The 23,518-nt window shown below is 41.4% G+C and overlaps 1 protein-coding gene and 1 long non-coding RNA gene across 51 annotated transcripts in view; one reads left to right on the forward strand and one right to left on the reverse strand.

The window, feature by feature from the left end:
- Positions 1–6,039, reverse strand: part of LOC144584195 (uncharacterized) — an 80,404-nt gene extending 74,365 nt beyond the window's left edge. The window contains exon 1 of the long non-coding RNA XR_013538294.1: positions 5,974–6,039. This is a non-coding gene — a long non-coding RNA (uncharacterized LOC144584195). The remainder of the gene's footprint in view (positions 1–5,973) is intronic.
- CAMK2B (calcium/calmodulin dependent protein kinase II beta) overlaps positions 1–23,518 on the forward strand; it is a 289,277-nt gene that overhangs the window by 122,666 nt on the left and 143,093 nt on the right. For all 50 annotated transcript variants that reach the window (XM_072979233.2, XM_078379756.1, XM_020803578.3 and 47 more), the window contains exon 3: positions 20,276–20,335. In XM_072979233.2, coding sequence (XP_072835334.2) covers positions 20,276–20,335 — 60 coding nt within the window. The remainder of the gene's footprint in view (positions 1–20,275; positions 20,336–23,518) is intronic.

Genomic DNA, 23,518 nt, shown 5'->3' on the forward strand with positions numbered 1-23,518 from the left:
TTTTTTGATTAGTCAATATTTCTGTCAAATTGATTACATCATGCCAAAATGTTTCTAATTTTGGGCAACAAATCCACATGTGTTCCAAGGTTCCCTTTTGTCCAGATTTTCTCCAACACTTTTATTTGATATATCCCTGCTGATTTTATGTAGCTTTGTAGGTACAGATGCCATCTGTGAAAAACTTTCAGAACTGTTTCTTTCATTTTAGCTGATACTGATTTATATGCATATTTATTCATGTTCAAACCTCCTCAGAATAGAAAGGAATTAATATTTAAATTTGTTTCCCAGGATGCTTTGGCTCCTCTACCCTTAACATGTTCTTTCTCAGTGATACACTTATATATTAATGAGGTCAATCCGATCCTTTTATTTTTATCTGTTTGTATACAGTATTGTTCAAATTTGGTCAATAGTCTTATAGGGCCAGATTTCTTTATATAATTGTATCACTAAGGTCCTTATTTGTTTTATTTGTAGTCAATTGGTTCTTATTTGCCTTGATTTCTCTTCTATTTGTCTAACAGCAATTGGTTCCCCTGATTCAAATAAATCCTTAATACTGTATATTCCAATTTGTTTCCAGTGTTTAAATTGCACATATTTCTCATGAGATTTAAAGTTTGGGTGATCCAATAGAAGACATAAGGGGGATATTGGGGGAGCAAAAGTTTTCATATGTTTTCGCCATATCCTTAATGCTTCAAAAATGAAAGGATTCTGAATTTGTTCTCCCTTTCTAAATAATTTTGTTCTGTAAACATGCACATTTACAATATCCATTTTTTCACCACCTTCCATTTCAACCCAGTCAGGGATTTCTTGAATTTCTTCTTTCTGCATAAATTCAATAATTTGATTTATTTGTAAAGCTTCATAATATTTTTGCAAATGTGGTATCTCTAATCCTCCTTTTGCCCCTTATCCATATTTAAAAGCAAAGTGTGCTGCTTATATCCCACCCCATAGTGCTTCAAGCATTCTCTGGGAAGTTTACAAGTTAATTATGCAGGCTACACATTGCCCCTCTAGCAAGCTGGGTACTCATTTTACCGACCTTGTAAGGATAGATGGCTGAGTCAACTTTGAGCCGGTTACCTGGGATTTGAACCCCAGGTAGTGAGCAGAGTTTTGGTTGCCGGACAACAGTTTAACTAATGCGCCATGAGACTCTATTTAACGCAATTTAAAAATCTTACCTTCTTTTCCTTTTCTGCAATAAACCTTTCTAAATATCCTTGCCATAATTTTATTTTTTTGATATCCAGTTGTAGATGCGTGTTTTCAAATTTTTTAAAATTATTTTATCACACATATAAACATACAAAATTAACAAAAAACACACAAAACAAACAAAAAAAAAACCCCACATATAGGCAGGGGGGAGGCATTTCCATACAATATTATCCATTATATAAATCTGACTGCATCAGCCTTATTGCTCTTAAAAATTTTGTTCCGTATAAACCATCCTAAAGTTATAATCATTCTAGTGATTGATTTTTTTATAGATACTTTCTCTTACATCTTTGGCTAACCAATTATATCTCAGAATATCAATGCTTTACCATCATGCGAAATCAGCATTTCAGAACAAAAAACAAAACCAAAAGATATATTTATCTAACCTTAGCTACACAATCATGTTATAATTCATATGTGCTTAATATCTCTATGTGAGTGCCTTATAATTGAATAATCTCCAATAATATGTTCACTCTAATATACATCTATGCATACATGTATTTCATATCAGTATTTCAAATGTTATCAGTATTTCAGAAAATTGAGATATTATATCTATCTAGCCTTATTTACTTAATCATGTTACAATTCATATATATTTTGTTTCTCTAAATATGTGCCTTACAATCAACAATTTCTAGTGTTATATTCATCATAAACATTTAAGCTTACATAGTTAGAAATTCTTAATTGCCATTTGACTCCAAACATAGTCGAAATTACTCGGAGTATATAAACCACATCAATTTTATGTATAAATGTGTACCTCTCAACCCATAATTTCTATTGTTATATTCAGCAAGTACCGGTATCATTCTCCTTTTTTTAATTTATAAATCTTAGCTCCATGCACAGGCCAGGAATTCCAAATCATTTATGGCATTATAAACCTAAAGTTAAATTTTTGCATCCTTTTTACTAGTTTTTAAATGCCATCTATAGAACTTATTTAAGCCATTTTCTCTCTGATTTGCTGAGTTTATTCCTCTATCAGTCATATTCTGCCTTTGAAGCCAATCAATGTATAGTCTGTAATCATCATTTCGTTTCCCTTTCAGCCTCGCCTTTCCACTTCCCTGATTAAAAATTCACCCATCGGGTTAGAACACATCTCTTTTTCATCCATCTGCTCCTCTCTCTCACCATACAGGTTAATTTTTCTGACCTCCTTTTTGGGGGTTTCACCCTCCTTTCCAGAAACAAATAAAGTCTCTCTCTGGTGCTGCCTCTATTTCGATGAGCTGGTCTTACGTCTCCCAATGCTGTACTTTGTTTGTTTGTTTGTTTGTTTGTTTGTTTTATATCCTGCCTATCTAGTCGATTAAGACCACTCTAGGCGGCTCACAAAAAACATACAACAATATATACAAAAACAGTTATACATAGAGAGAAACTTTCAATAGAAGGACAGAGAATAGGGGAGGAAAAAGGAGGTCAGGAATTAACTGAGGGGAAGGCCTGCCGAAACATAAATGTTTTTAATTGATTTTTAAAAGTGCCCAGCGAGGGAGCCGCGTGGATATCAGGAGGTAGATTATTCCAGAGGCGAGGAGCCACCACCGAGAAGGCCCGATTTCTTTTCTTTTCCTTCCGGGCCTCCCTCGGCGTTAAGCTCCTCGGCCTCACCTCCTGACTCGCACAAGTGACACGGGTAGATCTTGGTGGGAGTAGGCGTTCCGCCAAGTATCGAGGCCCTAAACCGTTTAGGGCTTTATACGTAAGCATCAACACTTTGAAGTCGATGCGGAAGTGGATGGGCAGCCAATGCAATGCGGCCAGAGTGGGCGAAATATGTTGGAATTTTTTCACACCACTGAGGAGTCTGGCCGCTGCATTCTGCACCACCTGAAGTTTCCGCAGCAGCCTCAAAGGCAGCCCCACGTACAGCGCATTGCAGTGGTCTAATCTTGAGATTACGAGCGCATGCACCAAGGTAGTGAGTGCCCCCACATTGAGATAGGGCCACAGCTGGGCTATCCGCCTAAGGTGGAAAAAGGCGGTTCGGACCACCGACGCTACCTTGATTTCCATGGTGAGCGCCGGGTCCAAGTGGATCCCCAAGCTGCGGACCCCATCCTTGGCAGGAAGGGTCACCCCCCGAAAGAGAGGGAGTTTCCCAAGCCCCCAGGTGTGGTGGCGCCTGTTACATACAGCACTGATGTTACCTGTCTGTCATGGGTTTGGAGGGAAAGTTCCATCCTATGGGGAGTGGAAGGCGGGACATCAGGAGGAGGGGCTGTACTGTATATATATGTGGAGCGTGTGTGGAGAAGTTAGGAGAAGCTGGAGGAAAAGCTGAGAGAAGAAGCTTGAGTGGGAGTCTGTGTGTCAGACAGGGTACTACTGTGTGTCAGTCAGTACCAACCTGATAGGTTCAGGTGTCTGTATGGTTAGCCAGAACTGATAGGTTCAGGGTCTGTGCTTTATTTAAGAGTGTTCTGAGTGAACCAAACTGGTGTATGCATGATTGAGACTAAGCCACGTTACTGTATCTTATTCACCTGATCATTTTATTTTCCCTGTGTGTTGTTTAAATAAACCTTATTCCTTTATTTGTTAAAAATCCATCCCTGGTCTGTGTGACTTCTTATAGGGAATGGTTGGTGGCAGCTTAGTGAAACTGTGGCATATCCCAGTAGGTCTGGGTTTGTCACAGCGCCCACCCTCAGTACCTCCGTCTTGTCCGGGTTCAGCCTCAACCCGTTCTCCTGCATCCATTTCAGTACAGTCCCCAGGCAGTGCTGAAGGGACGGAACGGCATCTCCTGTGTTAGGTGGAAAGCAGATGTAGAGCTGGGTATCATCAGCGTACTGATGACACCGGGCTCCACACCCCCTGATGACCCCACCCAGTGGCCTCATATAGATGTTGAACAGCATTGGGGAGATAATCGACCCCTGTGGAACCCCGCAATTGAGACTCCACGGGGCCGAGACGCTCCCCCCAAGCTGTACTCTCTGGGGGCGGTCCTCCAAGAAGGAACGGAACCAGGCCAATGCAAGGCCCCCAATTCCCAGCTCAGAGAGCCTCCCCAGGAGGATACCGTGGTCAATGGTATCAAAGGCCGCTGAGATGTCGAGGAGGACCAGCAGAGACACTTTGCCCACGTCAGCCTCCCTCAACAGGTCATCACACAGGGCGACCAATGCCGTTTCCGCACCATGGTGCAGCCTGAAGCCCGACTGAAATGGATCCAGGGCATCTGTTTCATCGAGGTGCGCCTGAAGCTGGTCGGCCACCACCCTCTCAACCACCTTGCTTAGGAAAGAAACGTTGGCGATGGGCCTGTAATTGCCAATTTCGTCCGCCGCCAAACTAGGTTTCTTCCTAATGGGCCTAATCAGTGTCTCCTTGAGGGCAGATGGAAATCTGCCCTCAAGAAAAGACCCATTAATTATTGCGGTAGCCCATTCCGTTGTTGTATGCCTGGCTGCTTTGATTAGCCAGGCTGGGCAAGGGTCAAGGGAGGAGGTGGTGGCACGACAGCAATCAAGGGCCCTGGCTACAGAGTCAGGCATGGCAGGCTGAAAGGAGTCAAAATTTACCGGGCAAGACATCTCTGCTCGACTCACTGTATTCAAAAAAGGAGACAGGTCCCGGCAGATGGCCTCCACTTTAGATTTAAAAAATGCTGCAGATTGGTCCGGTGAAAAACTAGGGGGAGGCCCATCACTCAGACCAATTCCGGATAGGTCGCGCACTATACGGAATAATTCTGCCTGCTGGTTGGACACTTCGCTTATCCGGTTAGTGAAGTAGGCTCGACTGGCAGCCTTTACCTTAGCCTGGTAAAGGTTAGTGGCGACCTTGACAGCTATCCAGTTATAATCCGTCGGGTCCTTTCTCCATTTGCGCTCTAGCTATCTCCTAAACCGCTTCAATGCCCGGAGATCCTGGTTAAACCAGGGCGCCGGGCGGTCTCTGCATTGGAGAGGGCGTTTAGGTGTGATCGTGTCTACAGCCCTAGCCACAGCGGCGAACCAGCTGTCGGTCAGGGCCTCGGCAGGAGCTCCAGCCAGGTCAGCCGTAACACCTCTCATGGCATCCTGGAATCCAATCGGATCCAGTAGCCTTCGAGGGCGGACCATGACAATAGGTCGCTGCATACCTGAAAACAATGTCTTAAGTTCAAAGAACTGGGTCATAAGGCAGTTCAAAATATTAATTTGCATCTCCTGTAAAGCATCTGTTAGGTCTTTCGTTAGATCCATCTCCATTGTAAAGTTGATAGACAAAAGGTGCTTTCTGATTCCAAAATATGAGTCTTGGATAAAGAAATGTTCCCTATCGTAGAGAGAATAGCCACCAAATTGGCGTGTTTATTTCTTCCTGCCAAGATCCATAAAGTGATCAAGTAATAAAAGTCAATTCCTCAGTAGAGCTGGTGATTTGTTATGCTAGCCCAGACTTCAACTTTCACCAAGTAGCTACAATTTTAGGTCCAGCCATAATAAAACTTCATTTAGATTAAATCCACCTCTCGCAACATCTCGCCTCCTTATACATCTTGTTTTCTATTATAAAGGTTATTTCATCTATCCGAGGACAGGGGATAAGAAGAAAAAGTCTCTGTGTCTGTGTCCATGTCTTTATCAGTTTCAGTTTCTGTTTCAGGCGTGACGCAGTAATAAATTACCGATGTGTCTGGGTTTAAAGCTTGTTTGCCGCTTCCAAGATTACACTATCTTCTTTAAAATCAGCCACTTAAGTTTATTTTGTACTTACTGAAGCAGTGTTGAGATCAATTAGTCCCTGTTCATGCAGTCAGACGTAAATCTTCGTGCTTCCCTCCTGCCCGCGGAGCTTCACAGCTAAGACGACATTAGAAAATGGCGTTGGAGGAATCCTCTGTCTGGAGAAAAAGAACAGCCTGAGGGGGGTCGCCCTCCACTCCCCCAGGATATCTCAGCTCTCCTACGACTCAGGGTCGCCTCTCTTGGGCCCCCTTACCCCCAAATTTCTTGGGGGGTGTCTGGATTCATGGCATGCAGCAGGTTTCTGGAGAGCCCAGATTCCTTGCTGCTTTGCTGTTTCTAGCTCGCCCCCTCCCTCCAGTTGTAGATGTGTTTTGAAATAAAAATAAAAATGTTGCTAATATGTAAGTATTAACTAAGGCTCTTCTCCCTAACATTGACAAATTCAGACTGGCCCACTTTATGTTTTTTTTCCTTTGTACATTTGTTGAGTTTTTAAAAATAATTTTTATAAATTGATTTATTTAAATTTTTTGTTACCCATATTTTTAAATATTTAAAAGTCAAGCAACATAACTCTAAGTGAGACACTTTTAAAATTTCATTTTGGTCTTCTGTATGCATATTTAAGCATAATGACTTGGATTTTAGAAAATTAATTTTCAAACCTGTATAATGGCTATATTCTTCTATTTTATTCAAAGATTCTGTTCTTTTTAATGGGTCTTTCAAAAACAGAAACATATCATCAGTATAAAGATTCATTTTGTGATGTCTATTTTTAAGCATCAGTCCTTTATTATTTCCGCTTCCTCTTATTCTTGCTGGCATTCCATCTTCACAGCTTCCCCAGAACTGACAATCTTCACGAGCATGGTCCAAAACTCTGGATTAGGGACCTCAAGGAAGGTCACTGGTTATGTCCTCACAGAGATCTTTTCCCCAACTAAAGGAATCTCCCTGTGAGTATATCATTGTTGTGCAAGTGCAGAATAAACCAAATGTGTGAATTCACAGAAAACTATCCAAAGAACTGCAGTTATAGGTGAACAACCTGCCCTTCTCTGCCCTGGAAAAGCATGCCATAACCTAGTTTTTTAAAAATTTCCTGCCACTCTTCTCCTAGAGGTTTGTAGACAAAACTGGACATCCCTGTTTCCTAAACCAACACTTTCTGCATTGGCTCTGAAAGGGTTTTACAGCCACTAAAGCCCCATGAATCTCCCTGCTTCCCCAGGAACAGATACAGTACAAAATATTTCTTTGAAGCCTTTCCTAGTGGTTAGATAGCATGAGATCCTCACTGAGTTGCAGTCCTGTGGAAAAACTTCTTCCTCTGGCAGTCGAATTCATTCTCGGCTTCGTTATTGTATTCCTAACAGTAAAAAGAAAAAAAAGTAGCTTTGTGGTTGTTACATACAGCACTGATGTTACCTGTCTGTCATGGGTTTGGAGGGAAAGTTCCATCCTATGGGGAGTGGAAGGCGGGACATCAGGAGGAGGGTCTGTACTGTATATATATGTGGAGTGTGTGTGGAGAAGTTTAGAAGCTGAAGGAGAAGCTGGAGGAGAGCTGAGAGAAGAAGCTTGAGTGGGAGTCTGTGTGTCAGACAGGGTACTACTGTGTGTCAGTCAGTACCAACCTGATAGGTTCAGGTGTCTGTATGAGTAGCCAGAACTGATAGGTTCAGGGTCTGTGCTTCAAGTTAAGTGTTCTGTGTGAACCAAACTGTGTGTATGTATGATTGAGACTAAGCCACGTTACTGTATCTTATTCACCTGATCATTTTATTTTCCCTGTGTGTTGTTTAAATAAAACTTACTCCTTTATTTGTTAAAAATCCATCCCTGGTCTGTGTGACTTCTTATAGGGAATGGTTGGTGGCAGCTTAGTGAAACTGTGGCAGATCCCAGTAGGTCTGGGGTTGTCACATTGATTGGTGTCCAGCGTGTGGGATACGACTGGTCCAGTTGTCCAGTGGTCCAGCAAAGCCTTGGCAAGTGTGCCCAGAGCAAGGGGGGTCTAGTCAGGGACAATCTGAGGGCGCGTAGGTAATCTTCTAGGTGTACCTCACGGGGAGGTGCGCTAGTAGAAGAACGTGTAACCTCAGATTGGGGACTAGATTAGGGAGCTCTGAGGCAACCTGTTTTGGCGGGAAAAAAGCTGAGGCAAAACTGTGTAGTAGCAGTGATCTAGCCTGCCTGCTGAGAGGCCTAGCAGAGGGGGGTAGACTCTGGCTCGCAACTGTTGCAAGTTAGTGCTGAAGAACAGCAGCAATCTATAGAAAGCTGGTTCTGAGGCAAAAGAAAAAAAAAGTGGTCGCTTTATTTTGAGGCTTGACTTTTGAAAGCAGCCTGTTCTGGGGGGGGGGATTATGCCCTTGACTCGAAGCCAAATGGCAGAAATGGGTGAAGTAAAAGACCCCCAGGTAGACCAAGGTTCTGAGGATGAATTTGGCTCAGTGCAGGATGACAGCACGGGAGAACAGAACCCAGAACTCAGAAAAATACTCCTAGCCCAACAGCATGAACTGAGGGTGAGGGAAATGGAGGAAAGATTAGTGAGAGAACCACAGGGAGATATAAGAAAATTTAAGTCATCACTAGAACATGAATTCAGAATGAAAGAACTAGAGAAGGAGGAACAAATTGAACAGCTTAAAATAAGAGGAAAAGAAAGAGCTGAAATCAGTCAGGCAGAGGCAGATGCCAAGAAAAGGGGAATGGCCATGAGGATAGAAGAGATGGAACTGAAACACAGAATTAGAATGGCACAATTAGAATTAACATTCCTAAATAAGAGAATTAACAATTTATCAGGGGAAGAAATGTCAAAGAAAGAAAAGTATGAGGCTCAGGCCAGACAAAGTGAGCAAGATCTTGAAAAATATAATCAGCAAAAAGACATTAAATTAAAAGAAATCAGAGATAAGACTGAAGAAAAAGTAAAAGAGATAAAAGCTAGGGCTGAGGAAGAAATTTTACAGATCAGGGCTGAGTTTGAGGCTAAGCAAAAGGAGCTAGAAAAGAAAACAAAAGAAGGCACACAGTTTAAGGCACAACGTCAAAACCTGAATTATTCTGAAGAAAACATGAGGGAAACATGGGACCCTAAGTACTCCAAAGGGTTAGTTCAGAGCCTGCCAAAAATGGGCGGCCATTTTGTTGATAAAACTTCTGGGCAGAGCCAGTCCAGAAACCAGATTTTGGAGGGAAAACCAAAACAAGATGAGAAAGACTCAAAATATAGCAGAAAATGTTATTTCTGTCAGGGAAAGGGCCATCTAATCTCAGAGTGTGAGAAATTAAAGCAGCTAAAAGGAATTGTGCCTCAGGATTCGAGTGGAACCAAGCCAAAAGCTGTGTTCTGTGTCCAGAAAGAGCAAAGCTCCTTGTCACTGAGGGAGCCTGTTGCCATGGCTACTCAATCTGGAACAGTTACATCTGCTGATCAGGCTGAGGAAAATGGTCCTCTTGTGGAGGTCAAGCGCTGCTTACTTGTGAGAACAGATTCTCAGTTGTTTGAAACCGCAGGGGTGGACGTAGGAATACTTGACCATCAGTATCGGGGGCTGAGGGACACTTGTTCCCAGGTGACCCTGTGCCATCCAGATATTATTCCTAGGGAATATATAATCCCAAATGAGAGCATGAAGGTGGCAGGGATTGAGGGGCAGGTGATCTCACTGCCAGTAGCGGAGGTACCTGTGAACTTTCAAGGCTGGAGGGGAGTTTGGCGGCTAGCGATTTCATCGACTCTGCCAGCAGCCGTGCTCGTGGGAAATGACCTGGCTGAACATGTGAAACGGGTGCTAGTGATTACACGTTCACAAGCCACCACGGGGACAGTTCAGGGGGGTACTGATGAGCCAGAGACGGAAGCAGAGGGGAGTTCAGAAGCTGTGGTGGAAACCTTGACCACAGACAGCAGATTTGGCCAAGAGCAAAAAGCAGACGCCACTCTCCAAAGATGTTTTGAACAGGTGACAGACGCCCAGCCAACACCTGAAACCCCAGTGAGATTTCTAGAGAAAAAGGGGATTTTGTATAGAGAGACCCTGAGGAATATCTCAAAAGGGGGAGATGGGATCCGAAGTCAGCTAGTGGCACCTGAAAAGTATCGCCCCATGATCTTACAAAGGGGGCACTCTGACATGTTTGCTGCGCACTTAGGGGTGAACAAAACACAGCAGAGAATCACACAGAATTTTTACTGGCCTGAAATAGGGAAGCAGATCAAAGAGTTCTGTAAACAATGTGATGTGTGTCAGAGGCAGGGGAATAACCGCGACAGGACCAAAGCAAAGTTGTGCCCTTTGCCTGTGATTGACACCCCGTTCAAATGTATAGGAGCGGATATTGTGGGACCTTTGCCCAAGGCCACAAAGAGGGGGAACAGGTTCATTCTCACCATTGTGGACCATGCCACGAGGTACCCTGAAGCCATTCCCTTGACTAACATTGAAACTAACACAGTGGCAGATGCCTTGGTGGGGTATATGTCCAGGATGGGATTTGCCTCAGAAATAATCACAGATTTGGGCGCATCGTTCACATCGAAGCTCATGAAATGGTTATGGCAAATCTGTGGAATTAAGCACAAGGGAACCACTGCCTATCACCCTGAAAGTAATGGGTTAACTGAGAAGTTCAATGAGACTCTAATGCGCATGATTAGGGCTTACTTGGCAGAGAATCCAAACAATTGGGACCAGAAGCTGCAATCCCTTTTGTTTGCTTATCGATCAGTGCCACAAGCCAGTACCGGGTTCAGTCCGTTTGAACTTTTATTTGGGAGAAGGGTGAAAGGGCCCCTTGATTTGATCAAACAAAATTGGGAGCAGATCACCCAGGATGACCCACAAGACGTTGTGACATACATAGACTCTTTGAGGAATGACCTAAAGAGAAACCTAGAGCTAGCAGCAGAGACCCTGCAAGCTCAAAATTTCAGAAAGAAAGGTTGGGATGACCAGGAAGGCAGGGAGAGGCACTTTAACCCAGGGGAGGAAGTGCTTTGGCCTAGGCTCTGCAAAGAGAACAAACTGCAGCTGGGTAGCCCAGAAATAAAATACTTGGGTCACATAGTAGGGGGAGGAGTGATAAAACCCCTAGAGGCTAAGATAGAAGCAGTTCGTGATTGGCCCAGACCCAACACCAAGAAAAAAGTCAAATCATTTCTTGGGTTGGTGGGCTACTACAGAAAGTTCATCCCGAGGTTTAGCGAGATTGCGGCTCCGCTGACAGTTCTGACGAGGAAGAAGGCTGATGACCGCATCCCGTGGACCAGCGACTGTGAGGAGGCGTTCCGGAGGTTGAAGGAGGCGCTCATCAACTATCCAGTGCTGCGTGCTCCAGACTTCGACCGGGAGTTCATCATCTACACCGATGCGTCTAACAGCGGGGTAGGAGCAGTTCTTTGCCAGGAGGATGAGAATGGTGACCAGCATCCAGTGTCCTACCTGAGTAGGAAACTCCAGAAAGGTGAGAGACATTTGGCAACCGTGGAGAAGGAGTGCCTGGCCATAGTCTACGCGATCCAGAAGGCCAAGCCTTACATCTGGGGAAGACATTTTATTCTGTGCAGTGACCATTCACCACTGCAATGGTTAAAGACAATGAAAACCCACAATAGTAAACTTATGAGGTGGGCTTTAAACCTGCAAGACTATGACTTTGAAGTGAAGGTGGTCAGAGGGTCAGTGAACTGTGTTGCTGACGCCTTGTCAAGAAGACCTGAAGAATGAAGACGGCGAAAGAAACATGGACTATGTATATATTTTGATGACAAAAAGTCAAATGTGTCTGTTTATTAAACATGTTGGTTTGTATGAATAAAGGTAACTTGATGTATTGTTAATGGTAAATGTTTAAATGCCTAATAGAGTGTAAGTATAAGTAAGTATGGTATTGTATGTTATTATATGACTGTTTTTGTTTGTTTTGGGTCCAGGTTGTTTTTTTGGTGAAAAGCACCTTAGCTTTCCCCCTACAAAACAACTTATAAAGAGGGGAGGTGTTACATACAGCACTGATGTTACCTGTCTGTCATGGGTTTGGAGGGAAAGTTCCATCCTATGGGGAGTGGAAGGCGGGACATCAGGAGGAGGGTCTGTACTGTATATATATGTGGAGTGTGTGTGGAGAAGTTTAGAAGCTGAAGGAGAAGCTGGAGGAGAGCTGAGAGAAGAAGCTTGAGTGGGAGTCTGTGTGTCAGACAGGGTACTACTGTGTGTCAGTCAGTACCAACCTGATAGGTTCAGGTGTCTGTATGGGTAGCCAGAACTGATAGGTTCAGGGTCTGTGCTTCAAGTTAAGTGTTCTGTGTGAACCAAACTGTGTGTATGTATGATTGAGACTAAGCCACGTTACTGTATCTTATTCACCTGATCATTTTATTTTCCCTGTGTGTTGTTTAAATAAAACTTATTCCTTTATTTGTTAAAAATCCATCCCTGGTCTGTGTGACTTCTTATAGGGAATGGTTGGTGGCAGCTTAGTGAAACTGTGGCAGATCCCAGTAGGTCTGGGGTTGTCACAGTGGTATGCCCATAAAAAAAGTTTTAGATTGGCGTTGGCATACTATCTGACCCAAATTTTGGACTATTTATTCCCTCATTCCCGTTCCTCCAAGTTTCATGCTGTCTTTGGCAGCTGAAGAGTTCTGATTGAACTCAATAGCTTGCATTGCTTGAACTTTTTACAGTATTAGCAGTTTGCCCAGGCCTGATTACCAAGAAATCTTCCAGTAGCTCCACAACAACTTTCTGCTCATTCCTAATATTAGCTGTTGTCTTTACTTTAAACAGCCAAATGGGAGTAACTCCAGAAGAAAGAGAAAAACTACTGTGAAGGGTTAGTAAAGTCTGTAATTAAGATAGTGGGATTCTGTGCTACATAGGACCTTATATTGTGGCTGAAAGATAAGAGGGCAAATATGGGAGCAGAAGCAGTTTGGGATGGTCTGTCCCTTGCAGTCATTCATGGTAAACAGCATAAGATTTGTTTTAATTCCAGTACAAGCTTAATGCATTTGTGCTAGAGTCTACACATTGTGTCTGAGTTGGAAGCAAATATTTTCTGCAAGCCAACTAGAATGTACAAACCAATCTTCTGGCACACAAAGATCATTTTTCACTTTCTGTTAATGAACTGCAGCCTGACACACACACACGCCCTTCTGCTTCTTTGGAAAGAACTGCCAAGGCAGGTGGCATGTCTTTCTCCCATGCCTGAATCCCTTACGTATTTCCCTGTTTGGATATTAAACACTGCCCCCACTTCCCTTGAGAATATCCTTCATGCAACTAAAGAACTCCTTCCCACAATAAAACTAGTCCTGTTTTCCCCCTTAACATTTTTTACAACATCTTGTTTGAAAACATTTCAACTCCCTTCTTTTAAACAAACTGATCTTGCTCCTCTCTTTGCGCTAGGCTTCATTGGGCTTAATTTGAGCCGAAGCATAAATTGTCTAGAATATGTTTTTCTGTATCCAACTCAGAGAAAAGGCAAAGAAACATACAGCGGTGCCTCGCTTAACGGGTGCCCCGTTTAACAATGAAATCGCATAGCGACGAAGATTTTGCGATCGCTTTTGCGATCGCATTGCAATGTTTTAAATAGGGAAAAATCGCTTTGCGATGATCGGTACCCTATTTCATTTACAGATCATCGCAAAGCGATGATTTTTTTTAACAGCTCATCGGCGGTTCCAAAATGGCTGCCAGGTAAAAAATGGCCGCCCGCTGTTTTCTAGGATGGATTCCTCGCTTACCGGGCAGTGAAACGGCTGCCGTATGGAGGATTTTTGTTTAAAGGTGAATCTGAAGCCCATAGGAACGCATTGAAGGGGTTTCAATGCATTCCTATGGGCTTTTAAAAATCGCATAGCGACGAAATCGCTTTGCAGCGATTTTTGCTGCACCGATTATCGTCGCTATGCGAGGCACCACTGTAATTGGTTTGGAAGAGTTTAATCCTTGGGGAGCAGGTCCCTTCCAGATTTACAGTTCTATGATTCTTTTCTTCACAGAAAAACCCACAGAAAAAAGAGTTTTTAATTGGTATGTCTTGATTCCACTCAGATAAGTTCGCATGAGGTGGATGTGAAGGGTGGGCGGGGCAGAAGCTAATCTGTAATGCAGCTTACTGGCATAGTAGGAGAAATTCAAACCCTTTCTAAAATCACTGCAGTTTCTTCTGGTAGCCTAATTTAGTTGCTGTAATGCAACCTTTTGCTAAACAGCAGATATTATTGTTGCTTGCCAATATAACCTTTCTCTCCGTGTTGTGCTGTCCAGAGCTTTTAATGGAGGCTGAAGTGGGGAGCAATTATAGGCACATGCAACTGTGCCCATTCTAGTGGAGTGGTTCAAAACTATTAAAAAGATTCATGATGGAGGAGGTAAATCTATTTTAACTACTTATCTGGACAATGAATTTCACTTTCATTTGGGAGATTACTCTGTGAGATGATGCGTTCAGAGACAGAAAGAGAGGGTAAGAGTTCATCCTTCATTTTCAAAGAAGACCATTTTCATCAGAATTATAATGTAGGGAAAAAGATGTGAGCAGTTAAGGTTGAATAGTAATACACTAATAAACATACAGTTGGCTAACTATGAGTGTGGAAAACAGGGACTATTGATCATTGGTGAAAATACAGTGGTGCCTCGCTTAACGACGTTAATTCGTTCCAGTGAAATCACTGTAGAGTGAAAACGTTGTAAAGCGAAAATAAAAAACCCATTGAAACACATTAAAACCCAGTTAATGCGTTCCAGTGGGCTAAAAACTCACCGTACAGTGAAGATCCTCCATACAGTGGCCATTTTCGGTGCCTGTATAGCGAGGAATCCGTCTCTAAGTACAGCGGGGAGCCATTTTGAACACCCGACGGCCATTTTGAAAATCCGACTATCAGCTGTTTTAATCGTAATGCGAAGAATTGGTTCCCGAAGCAGGGAACCGATCTTCGCAAAGCGAAAAAACCCCATTTAAAACATAGTTTTGCAATCACAATTGCAATCACAAAAACATGGCTATTCTGGCTAGGCCTGACCAGAATGGTAGATTAGAAAACAACTGTAGGAGCACAAAGTTGCCCACCTCTTTCTACCAATAGTTAAAAGAAAACAGAAAACATTGTACAGTATTAGGCCAACCGTGGCCCACCTACTTCAGCCATGACTATGGTTGCAGCTTTACAAAATCTCACACAAAGTTTTCTCCTATGACTTGCTAACTGAAGCATTTAAAACAGGAGTTCGCAAGGTTTTCTCTCTCAAAGTACAGTATCGATGTGCTCTTCCACTGTCTTAGAACGCAATACAAAAGATGAGCGATGATTTGTATTCAGGGAAGGAAATCATATTTGGTGAATTCGGGAATTTAAGTGAATGAAGGATTTTCACATATTCTGGGACTTGTAGGAAGAAATAAACTTTCTCTCAGGAATTCACACCTTTGCAGGATATACAGGGTGTTTGTGGTGTGCTTATTTAAATACAGAGATAGTTGAAATGTGTACAGCTGGAGATATAGGCACAACACTTCAGTCTATGAAGGAAAATGTCTCATTAAATGCTCACATTTAGGACATGAAAAAACTGTACAAATTTCAGTGTGAGGAGAAAAAGAAATATTGCAACTCAAAATGAAATAGGTTTGGAAAAGATTGGGGATTCACATAAGCACAACAAAATGGAAACAAGAGAGGTTTTTAAAAATTCCTGTCTGAATTTGTAAGGCTGATTTACATGAGCTGGTGGTTACGGACACCATGTTGTGCCAGGACCTTTTTGTTCCTTCCTATTATGTGATTCAGTTAACAACACATAGCACCACCCACCTGTCGTGGAAGGCAGGCACTGCATATGATTGTTGTCTTTTGTTGAAAACCTGAGTAGGAGGTTAGATTTGTATGGGTATGTGGGTCTATGGAATAAAAAGCTGAAGGCACAAATCTGTCGTGATCAGTTCCTCAGCCCTCTGAGCAGGGCTAGGTTGCCAGGCCCTCAGTGGGCCGTTCCCTTTTCTTCAAGGCCTGATAGATTTCACCCAAGTTCTGACTCATCATGGAGGGTGGTTCATAAACAGTATTAGCAGCACTGTCTGTACCTTCCATTAAAAAAGAAACTCTAACACTCTGCTTGGAATAAATTATGCAAATGTACAAATCAATTCAAGTATTGCAGTCATAATTATGGAGATTTTCCCAGAAATATGAATAAGGTTGGAGACTGGAGTTTAGAAGACAAAAAAAAAACAAAAAAAAAAAAAAAACAGCCTTCCCTGACTTGCAGGAGAAAGCTGTTCCATGGTTGTTGTAGAGATATTGTTCAGGAGTTTTCAGCAACCATGATAAAAGGAGTGAACACTGAATCATGGAGTTGGAAGGGGCCTATAAGGCCATCAAGTCCAACCCCTTGTTCAATGCAGGAATCTAAGTTAAAGATGGCTGCCTAACTTTCTCTTGACTGCCTTCAGTGTTGGAGAGCTCACTAGCTTCTGAGGTAACTGGTTTCATTGTTACACTGTTCTAACAGTCAGGAAATTTTTCCTGATATTCAGTTGAAATCTGACTTCCTGTAACTGGAGCCTATGATTATGTGTCCTGCACTTTGGGATGATTGCTAACAGATCCTGCCCCTCCTCTGCATGACAACATTTCAAGTATTTGAAAAGTGCTATTCTATCTCTCCTTGGTCTTCTTTTCTCAAGGCTAAACATGCCCAGTTCTTTCAGTCTTTCCTCATAGGACTTGGTTTTCAGTTTCCTGATCATCCTTGTTGGCCGCCTCTGGACATGAATGATGACATGCTATAGTATTTACATTTTATGATTATTTCAGATTTGTGGACTCACAGCAGTCTTCTTCACTTCTTAGAAATGTGCCCTTCACCAACATTCTTTCAGACTCACAATAATCAGTCCTAAATAACTTATTTACTTCAGCAGTGTGGAAAATATGTGGGGGAAATCCATATTGCACAGCATTCCTACAAATGAAATCCTCCAATCCTGAAGGCAGGCAGACATATATTGACCTATAAGCCTGTAGTGGATCTTCATTTAACTGCCTTTGGACAGATTATGAACATCTGATCTGACAGGATAGCTTAATCAATCTGAATATTCCATCTTGCTGTGAATAAGGAAACGAAAGGGGTAAGGAAAAGAAGGAGCATGAAAGTCTCAGATTTGCTCATGTAACGCTAGACTTTGGTTTGGCACAGCATTAGAATAAGCCAAATCAGACCTTTACAAGGGTCTCAGTCTCTTGAACAGACATGACAATAACTCTTTAAACTTGAACAAAAATAGCTGATTAGAAACAACAAAGCAGAAGTGTCATAGGATAGAAGAAAATGTGAGACAAGCAAACACACATGTGTATTTCGCTTCAACTTTAGGGCACATAGAACAACTAGAAGCTGCATAAAGGTTAAAAAAAAAACAGCCCAAGCCTGGGCTATAGGTTTCCAGTCTAAACATTAGTTTACAGAGATGGCAATTATAAACCTTAACAATTTTTCATCAGTTTGAAGTACAGGAGAAGTCACATTTTCTGTGTGGAAAGATAACATGCTTATTTCTGCTATAAGGACAGCAGCAGGCTTTACCCCACGGAAGAAATGTGGTTAGTTATGTGGCCTGTCAGAGCACAGTCAGGGAGAGGAGAGAGCATGGGGGTAGGGTTAACGTCCCCATCTAAGAAAACTACTTTCAACCAAAGATACCTATAAAATGTTAGCATGAATGTATATACAATAGTCTGAACTTACAAAGATTCACAAAATCTATCATTAATTACGCAGTTTATCCAAGGGATTACAGTTTGGAAAATAACTGTGAGGGGGCACTCACTACCTTGGTGCATGCGCTCGTAATCTCAAGATTAGATCACTGTAACACGCTCTACGTGGGGCTGCCTTTAAGGCTGACACAGAAACTTCAGGTGGTGCAGAATGCGGTGGCCAGGCTCCTTACAGGAGTGAGGAAATACCAACACATCTCTCCAACGCTGGCCGCATTGCATTGGCTGCCCATCTGTTTCCATGTCAACTTCAAAGTTTTAATGCTTACTTATAAGGCCCTAAACGGTTTAGGACCTCGATATTTGGCGGAACGCCTCCTCCCACCAAGGTCTACCCGGATCACCTGCACGAGTCAGGAGGTGAGGCTGAGGAGCCTGATGCCGAGAGAGGCCCGGAAAGAGAAAACACGAAACCGGGCCTTCTCGGCGGTGGCTCCTTGCCTCTGGAACAATCTCCCTCCGGCGATTTGCACGGCCCCCACGCTGGGCACCTTTAAAACCCAACTAAAAACATGGTTATTTATCCAGGCCTTCCCTCCAGCCAATTCTTGATTTCTCTCTTACTTTTCCTTTATTTTACTGCTGTTGCTGTTTATTATGTATTTGTCTATGTTTTTATTATCTGATTTTATATTGGAAGCCGCCTAGAGTAGTCCGGTGGGCCAGATAGGCGGGGTATAAATCAAATAAATAAATAAATAAACAAGCTGAACTTTCTCAGAAATCTTCCAGATGTGACATGATTCTTATATGTACAACCAGGAACCAGTCACAGGAGGGGTTAATGGATGTGTTGGCTTGATATCAGATTGCTGGGGGGGGGCAGGGGAAAGGAAGAGTTGCAAGTGTCACCTGATATGGTTCAGGAGGACGGAGAGAGAGGGTATGTGTGCCAGTGCAACAGTACCAGGCATTTTTTGCACACAAGCCAGGTAGAACTTCTCTGGCTCTCAGCTTAAGTTTTCCCTCTGGGGATTCCAAGTGGCTTGGCATAGGAAAGGTGGATGCTCGTGCTACAGACATGCCCCTGTCTTTACAACAATGTCTGCAGGGGGGAAAGCCCAGTCGAAACCTCCCAGCATGAACCTGTTACCTCGGGAGTTGGTGAGTGCTCCAACTCTGGAGGCATTCAAGAAAAACTCGGATAATCACCTGGCAGGTGTGTTTTGACTATTCCTGCACTGAGCAGGGGGTTGGACTGGATGGCCTTGTAGGCCCCTCCCAACTTCACTTTTCTTTCATTCTATGAAAAAGCTGCAGCCCTTGACAGGCAGAGAAAAAAAGCCAGTTTGGCAGAAAAAAAATATTGGACCCATTCAATTCAGCCATTTACATCATGTAAACATGTAGACCTTCGTATTCACCCATCTTATAAACTGAGTAAATCCTGTGGTGTTTGGCCATGCAGTCATGCTCATAGTTCCTGTTTTCTGCAAGCCCTGATGGCACCAGACCACTAGTTTTGTGTTACTTATGATATCCTTCTAAAGACATAGTTTACTTTCCAAAAGAATTCTTTTAATAGTGTGATTCATATGTATTTGGATCAAGTAATGTTGTCTGGGTTCTAAAACCTTCCATGTGCTTCGTATAATATATTTCTAACTGATTCTGGAACTACTGCTGTATGTTCCAGTGGTAACAGCTTATAACTCTTAAGTAATTATTACCTAATTATTAATAGTTTCACCAAAATTAATTGAGTTGGTATCTGAAGAAACATGTTTAGTTTTGAGCTTTTTAACCAAACTTTACCTTGCAGAGATTGTGTTACTTTGTAGTGAAAAAGCAGGATATAAATGAGTGTAATTATTGACCTGCCTGCCTGCCTGCCTACCTACCAACCTAAGATTATGGTAACAAAATGAAGTGGTAAAAGCAAAGAAAAGCGTGCTGCTTATATACCGCCCCATAGTGCTTCAAGCACTCTCTGCGAGGTTTACAAGTTAATTATGCAAGCTACACATTGCCCTCCCAGCGAGCTGGGTACTCATTTTACCGACCTCAGAAGGATAGAAGGCTGAGTCAACCTTGAGCCGGCTATCTGGGATTGAACCCCAGGTTGTGAGCACAGTTTTGGCTGGAGCACAGCACTTTGACCACTGTGCCACAAGGAGCCATATTGTTTCAAATGGCCATTTGAGGTGGGTAGAAGAACAATTAAATTTTTTTTGAATGTCCCTTGATATTTGTTTGTTTTTTAAAGCAAAATCTCTACAAGTAGAAAATTTACTCAATATGAAGTTGGTTAGGCTGAAAGTGTTATTGTTGTTTGTTTAAGTAGGGAACATTAAAAAATAGGACTTTTCACATTAGGTCTGAAGTAATCCACTCTACAATTTTACTACTGTCAGTTCTGTGTACTGTAGTTGATAAACTGGTTGTAATACCAAAGAAATGGTAACTCATGCTTTGATATTCTGGGAAAAATGAAATGAAGAAGAAAACATACTCAAAATTAATTCGTTTTTGTATGATGGTAAACAGTGCTTGTTCTTTATTTTATCTCTAGATCATCAGAAGTTGGAGCGAGAAGCTCGAATTTGCCGTCTCTTGAAGCATTCCAACATTGGTACGTATCTGTCTTTTTTTTTAATATGGGTTTGGATGGGTTCATGAATCTTGTATCTTGTTTCCTTGGGAGCACTATGGATTAGAGCACTGCTTCAGTGATGGGAAGAATGAGGAAATGTTTGTTCACTTTTGAGAGCTGGTAATCTCATTATCTTGCATCCTAAGGCAATTGCCCAGAATGTATTCCTACAGCTCTATCATGTTTGTGTTCTTGATTGTGTGGCTCACACAAGCCTTTCTTGGTTGCAGTCAGTCTTAGCACATCAGATTCTAGAATGTTATGATTAGAAAACAAGAGTGGATGGTATCTTTATCACTGAAAACTTATCACTAAGTTTTGAGCCCAGTAGGACTCTTTTATCAGGCTGGCCATTATAGAGGTGGTGATGTGTGTGTGCATGCACAAAAGAAACAAGAATATCCCAAAACCCATGGCCAGATGTGGTGGTCAGACTGTATTGTGTATACTACTCCATCCCATCATTCCAACGTTATGAAAACTCTTAAGTATATATTTTATTGATTTATCTATATCCCAATTTTCAGATCAGTTTTCCATATAGCTTATGTCACAAAGAATGTGTTATGGTATCTGAAATAAAGTATTAGCAATACAATTCAAATACTGGCATTACAAATACAGCAGCTTTACAAACGTTCAAAATAAAAGAAAAACAGAGTCAATAATAAAACAGCTTCTGGTTGGTAGGTATTTTATACCATGTTATAAGTCCTGCATGTCGAATGTATGGATGTAGACTAAATGCTTCCAAAGCAAGGAGTGGGCAGTCTTGCTAATTTCCTTACTATAACAACATATGGCATTGCTATCTAGCCCTGGTAGTCCCATGTTTCATCACTGAAGGTTTACAGATATCAAACTGGTAAACAAAGTTCAAAAATAAATGAATCTACTTTTTGTATCAAGCATTCTAAGTGCGATAGTGTGTTAAAAGTACAGAGATAAATCAAATATTTATGTAATTGCTTATGCTGGATAAGAAATGTGATTTTGCTGGTAATGGAACATGGTAAAAAGAGCACACTGAACTAACCCACCACAATCAATAGAACTCTTCCCTAGACCATCCCTCTTCTTCTGAAGAAATTGCTCACTCATTTTCAAGCCTATCTTCATGGTTGCAATTTTTTACTTTAACTAAGAAAATAAGTGTTGTTGAGGATGGATCACATTTGTAAATCAAGCAGAGTATTGCATTCCTGCATAATTAATACAGTACTGTGTGATTTTGGAATCTGGATTTTCCAGGAAAGCAAAGCAAAGCGTGCTGCTTATATACTGCCCCATAGCACATCAAGCACTCTCTGGGTGGTTTACAAGTTAATTATGCAGGCTACACATTCCCCCCCCCCCCCAGCAAGCTGGGTACTCATTTTACCAACCTTGGAAGGATAGAAGGCTGAGTCAACCTTGAGCCAGCTACCTGGGATTGAACCCCGGGTTGTGAGCACCATATTGGCTGCAGTACAGCAGTTTAACCACTGCTCCACGAGGAACACATCATACAGGGCTACTGAAAAGAAACATGTACCCCACGTGTTCATCTTGTGGGATCCCTAAGAGGCAATTGCTTGGCCATTTGGGAATGGCATATTACACTAGTTGGACTTTGGTTTTGATCTAATGCAACTCTTATGTTCATATTAGGCCAGTTCTGTTCCAATTTCAGGGCTGTCTGATTTCTTGCCTTTATTTTTTTAAATTTTATTTTTAAATTTCCAAAACAAATACAAATACAAAATACAATCACTCACTATTACAATCTAAACCACAGTGCACCCCCATACCCAGGGACCCTATGGAGCAATACTTTTAATACAAACCTCTTTTCCAGAATTGTATTGATTGTTGTTTAGATGCTGTCCCCTTTCCTTTCACTAATACAAATTCAATAAATCTACCCCAAATAGCATAAAAATATTTGAACTTATTTCCCTTCTTTTCATCTTCAGTTCAGTAGTCAATTTATCATTTAATGCAATGTCCCATACTTCATTATACCAATCTTCTAATTTAATATAATTTTTATCTTTCCAGAATCTGGCTATTAATATTCTAGTGCTTGTCATAAAATTGGAAATGAATTCCTTTTAGCAGTAATCAAGTTCTAGCTTATCAAAAATTGACAACCAAGCAATTTTAGAATTGAATTCAATATCTTTTCCAAATATATCACATATTTCCTTAAAAATTAGTTTCCAAAATTTCCGAGTCCATTTACACTCCTACCACATATAATACATGCTAGTTTCTTCATCACATTTCCAACAGGCCTTAGAATAATCTGAATTTATTATATTCAATTTCACTGGAGTCATGTACCACATTAAACTATTTTTTTTAAAAAAATCCCTTATTCTTACGGACATTAATCTTAAAACTCTTGTCTTCTAATTTTTCGTCCAATCCTCTGTTTTAATTTCTGTCTTTAAATCATGTTCCCAAATTGCTTTCAAACCTTCTATTTCTATTTTATTCCTCTTGTTCCAAAATTAGGTTATACTCGTATAACATAATTTTGGAAAAGAAGAAAAAGAGACAGAAATAGAAGGTTTGAAATCAATTTGGGAACATGATTCCCAAATTGTAAATTCTACTCACTACTCCCTTCCTCAAAGCATCTTTCTGCATGTCTTCATGTGATGATAGGAATTGTTCGTACATTCTCTACATTTGCCATTAGTTTTCAACCATTCATTTGTCCAACTATCTAATTGGATATAATTATACCATGATAGTTTATTAGTTTGAAGTTTAACTATGATCTGATCCTTCAGTCTCATTTTAGTCATCCAATCCTTCAGCCTGGCAACTTTTTTGTCCTTAAATAAATTAGCTAAACCCTTCAAGTTTGCTGGAAAATTTTCTATTTCAGTCACCAATTTCAGTGGTGAAGTTAAGGGACATAACTTGATTTTATTTCTGTTTTAACATGTTTCTTAAAAAGGGTTATTCACCTGATTTATTATATTTCTTTTTACTACAATAAACAAGTATTTTTCAATATTCCCATTTATTTCTGAGGATTCCATATCCCACCAAATTGACCTTCCTTTGTTATATATAATAACTCCAATAAATCTTAACTGTTTCGCTATATAATTTTTTTTATATTAGGAATACCTGAACCTCCATTTTTTGAGATTTATACCAATATTT

The sequence above is a fragment of the Pogona vitticeps genome, chromosome 8, assembly GCF_051106095.1.
Source record: "Pogona vitticeps strain Pit_001003342236 chromosome 8, PviZW2.1, whole genome shotgun sequence".
Classification (NCBI taxonomy): domain Eukaryota; kingdom Metazoa; phylum Chordata; class Lepidosauria; order Squamata; family Agamidae; genus Pogona; species Pogona vitticeps.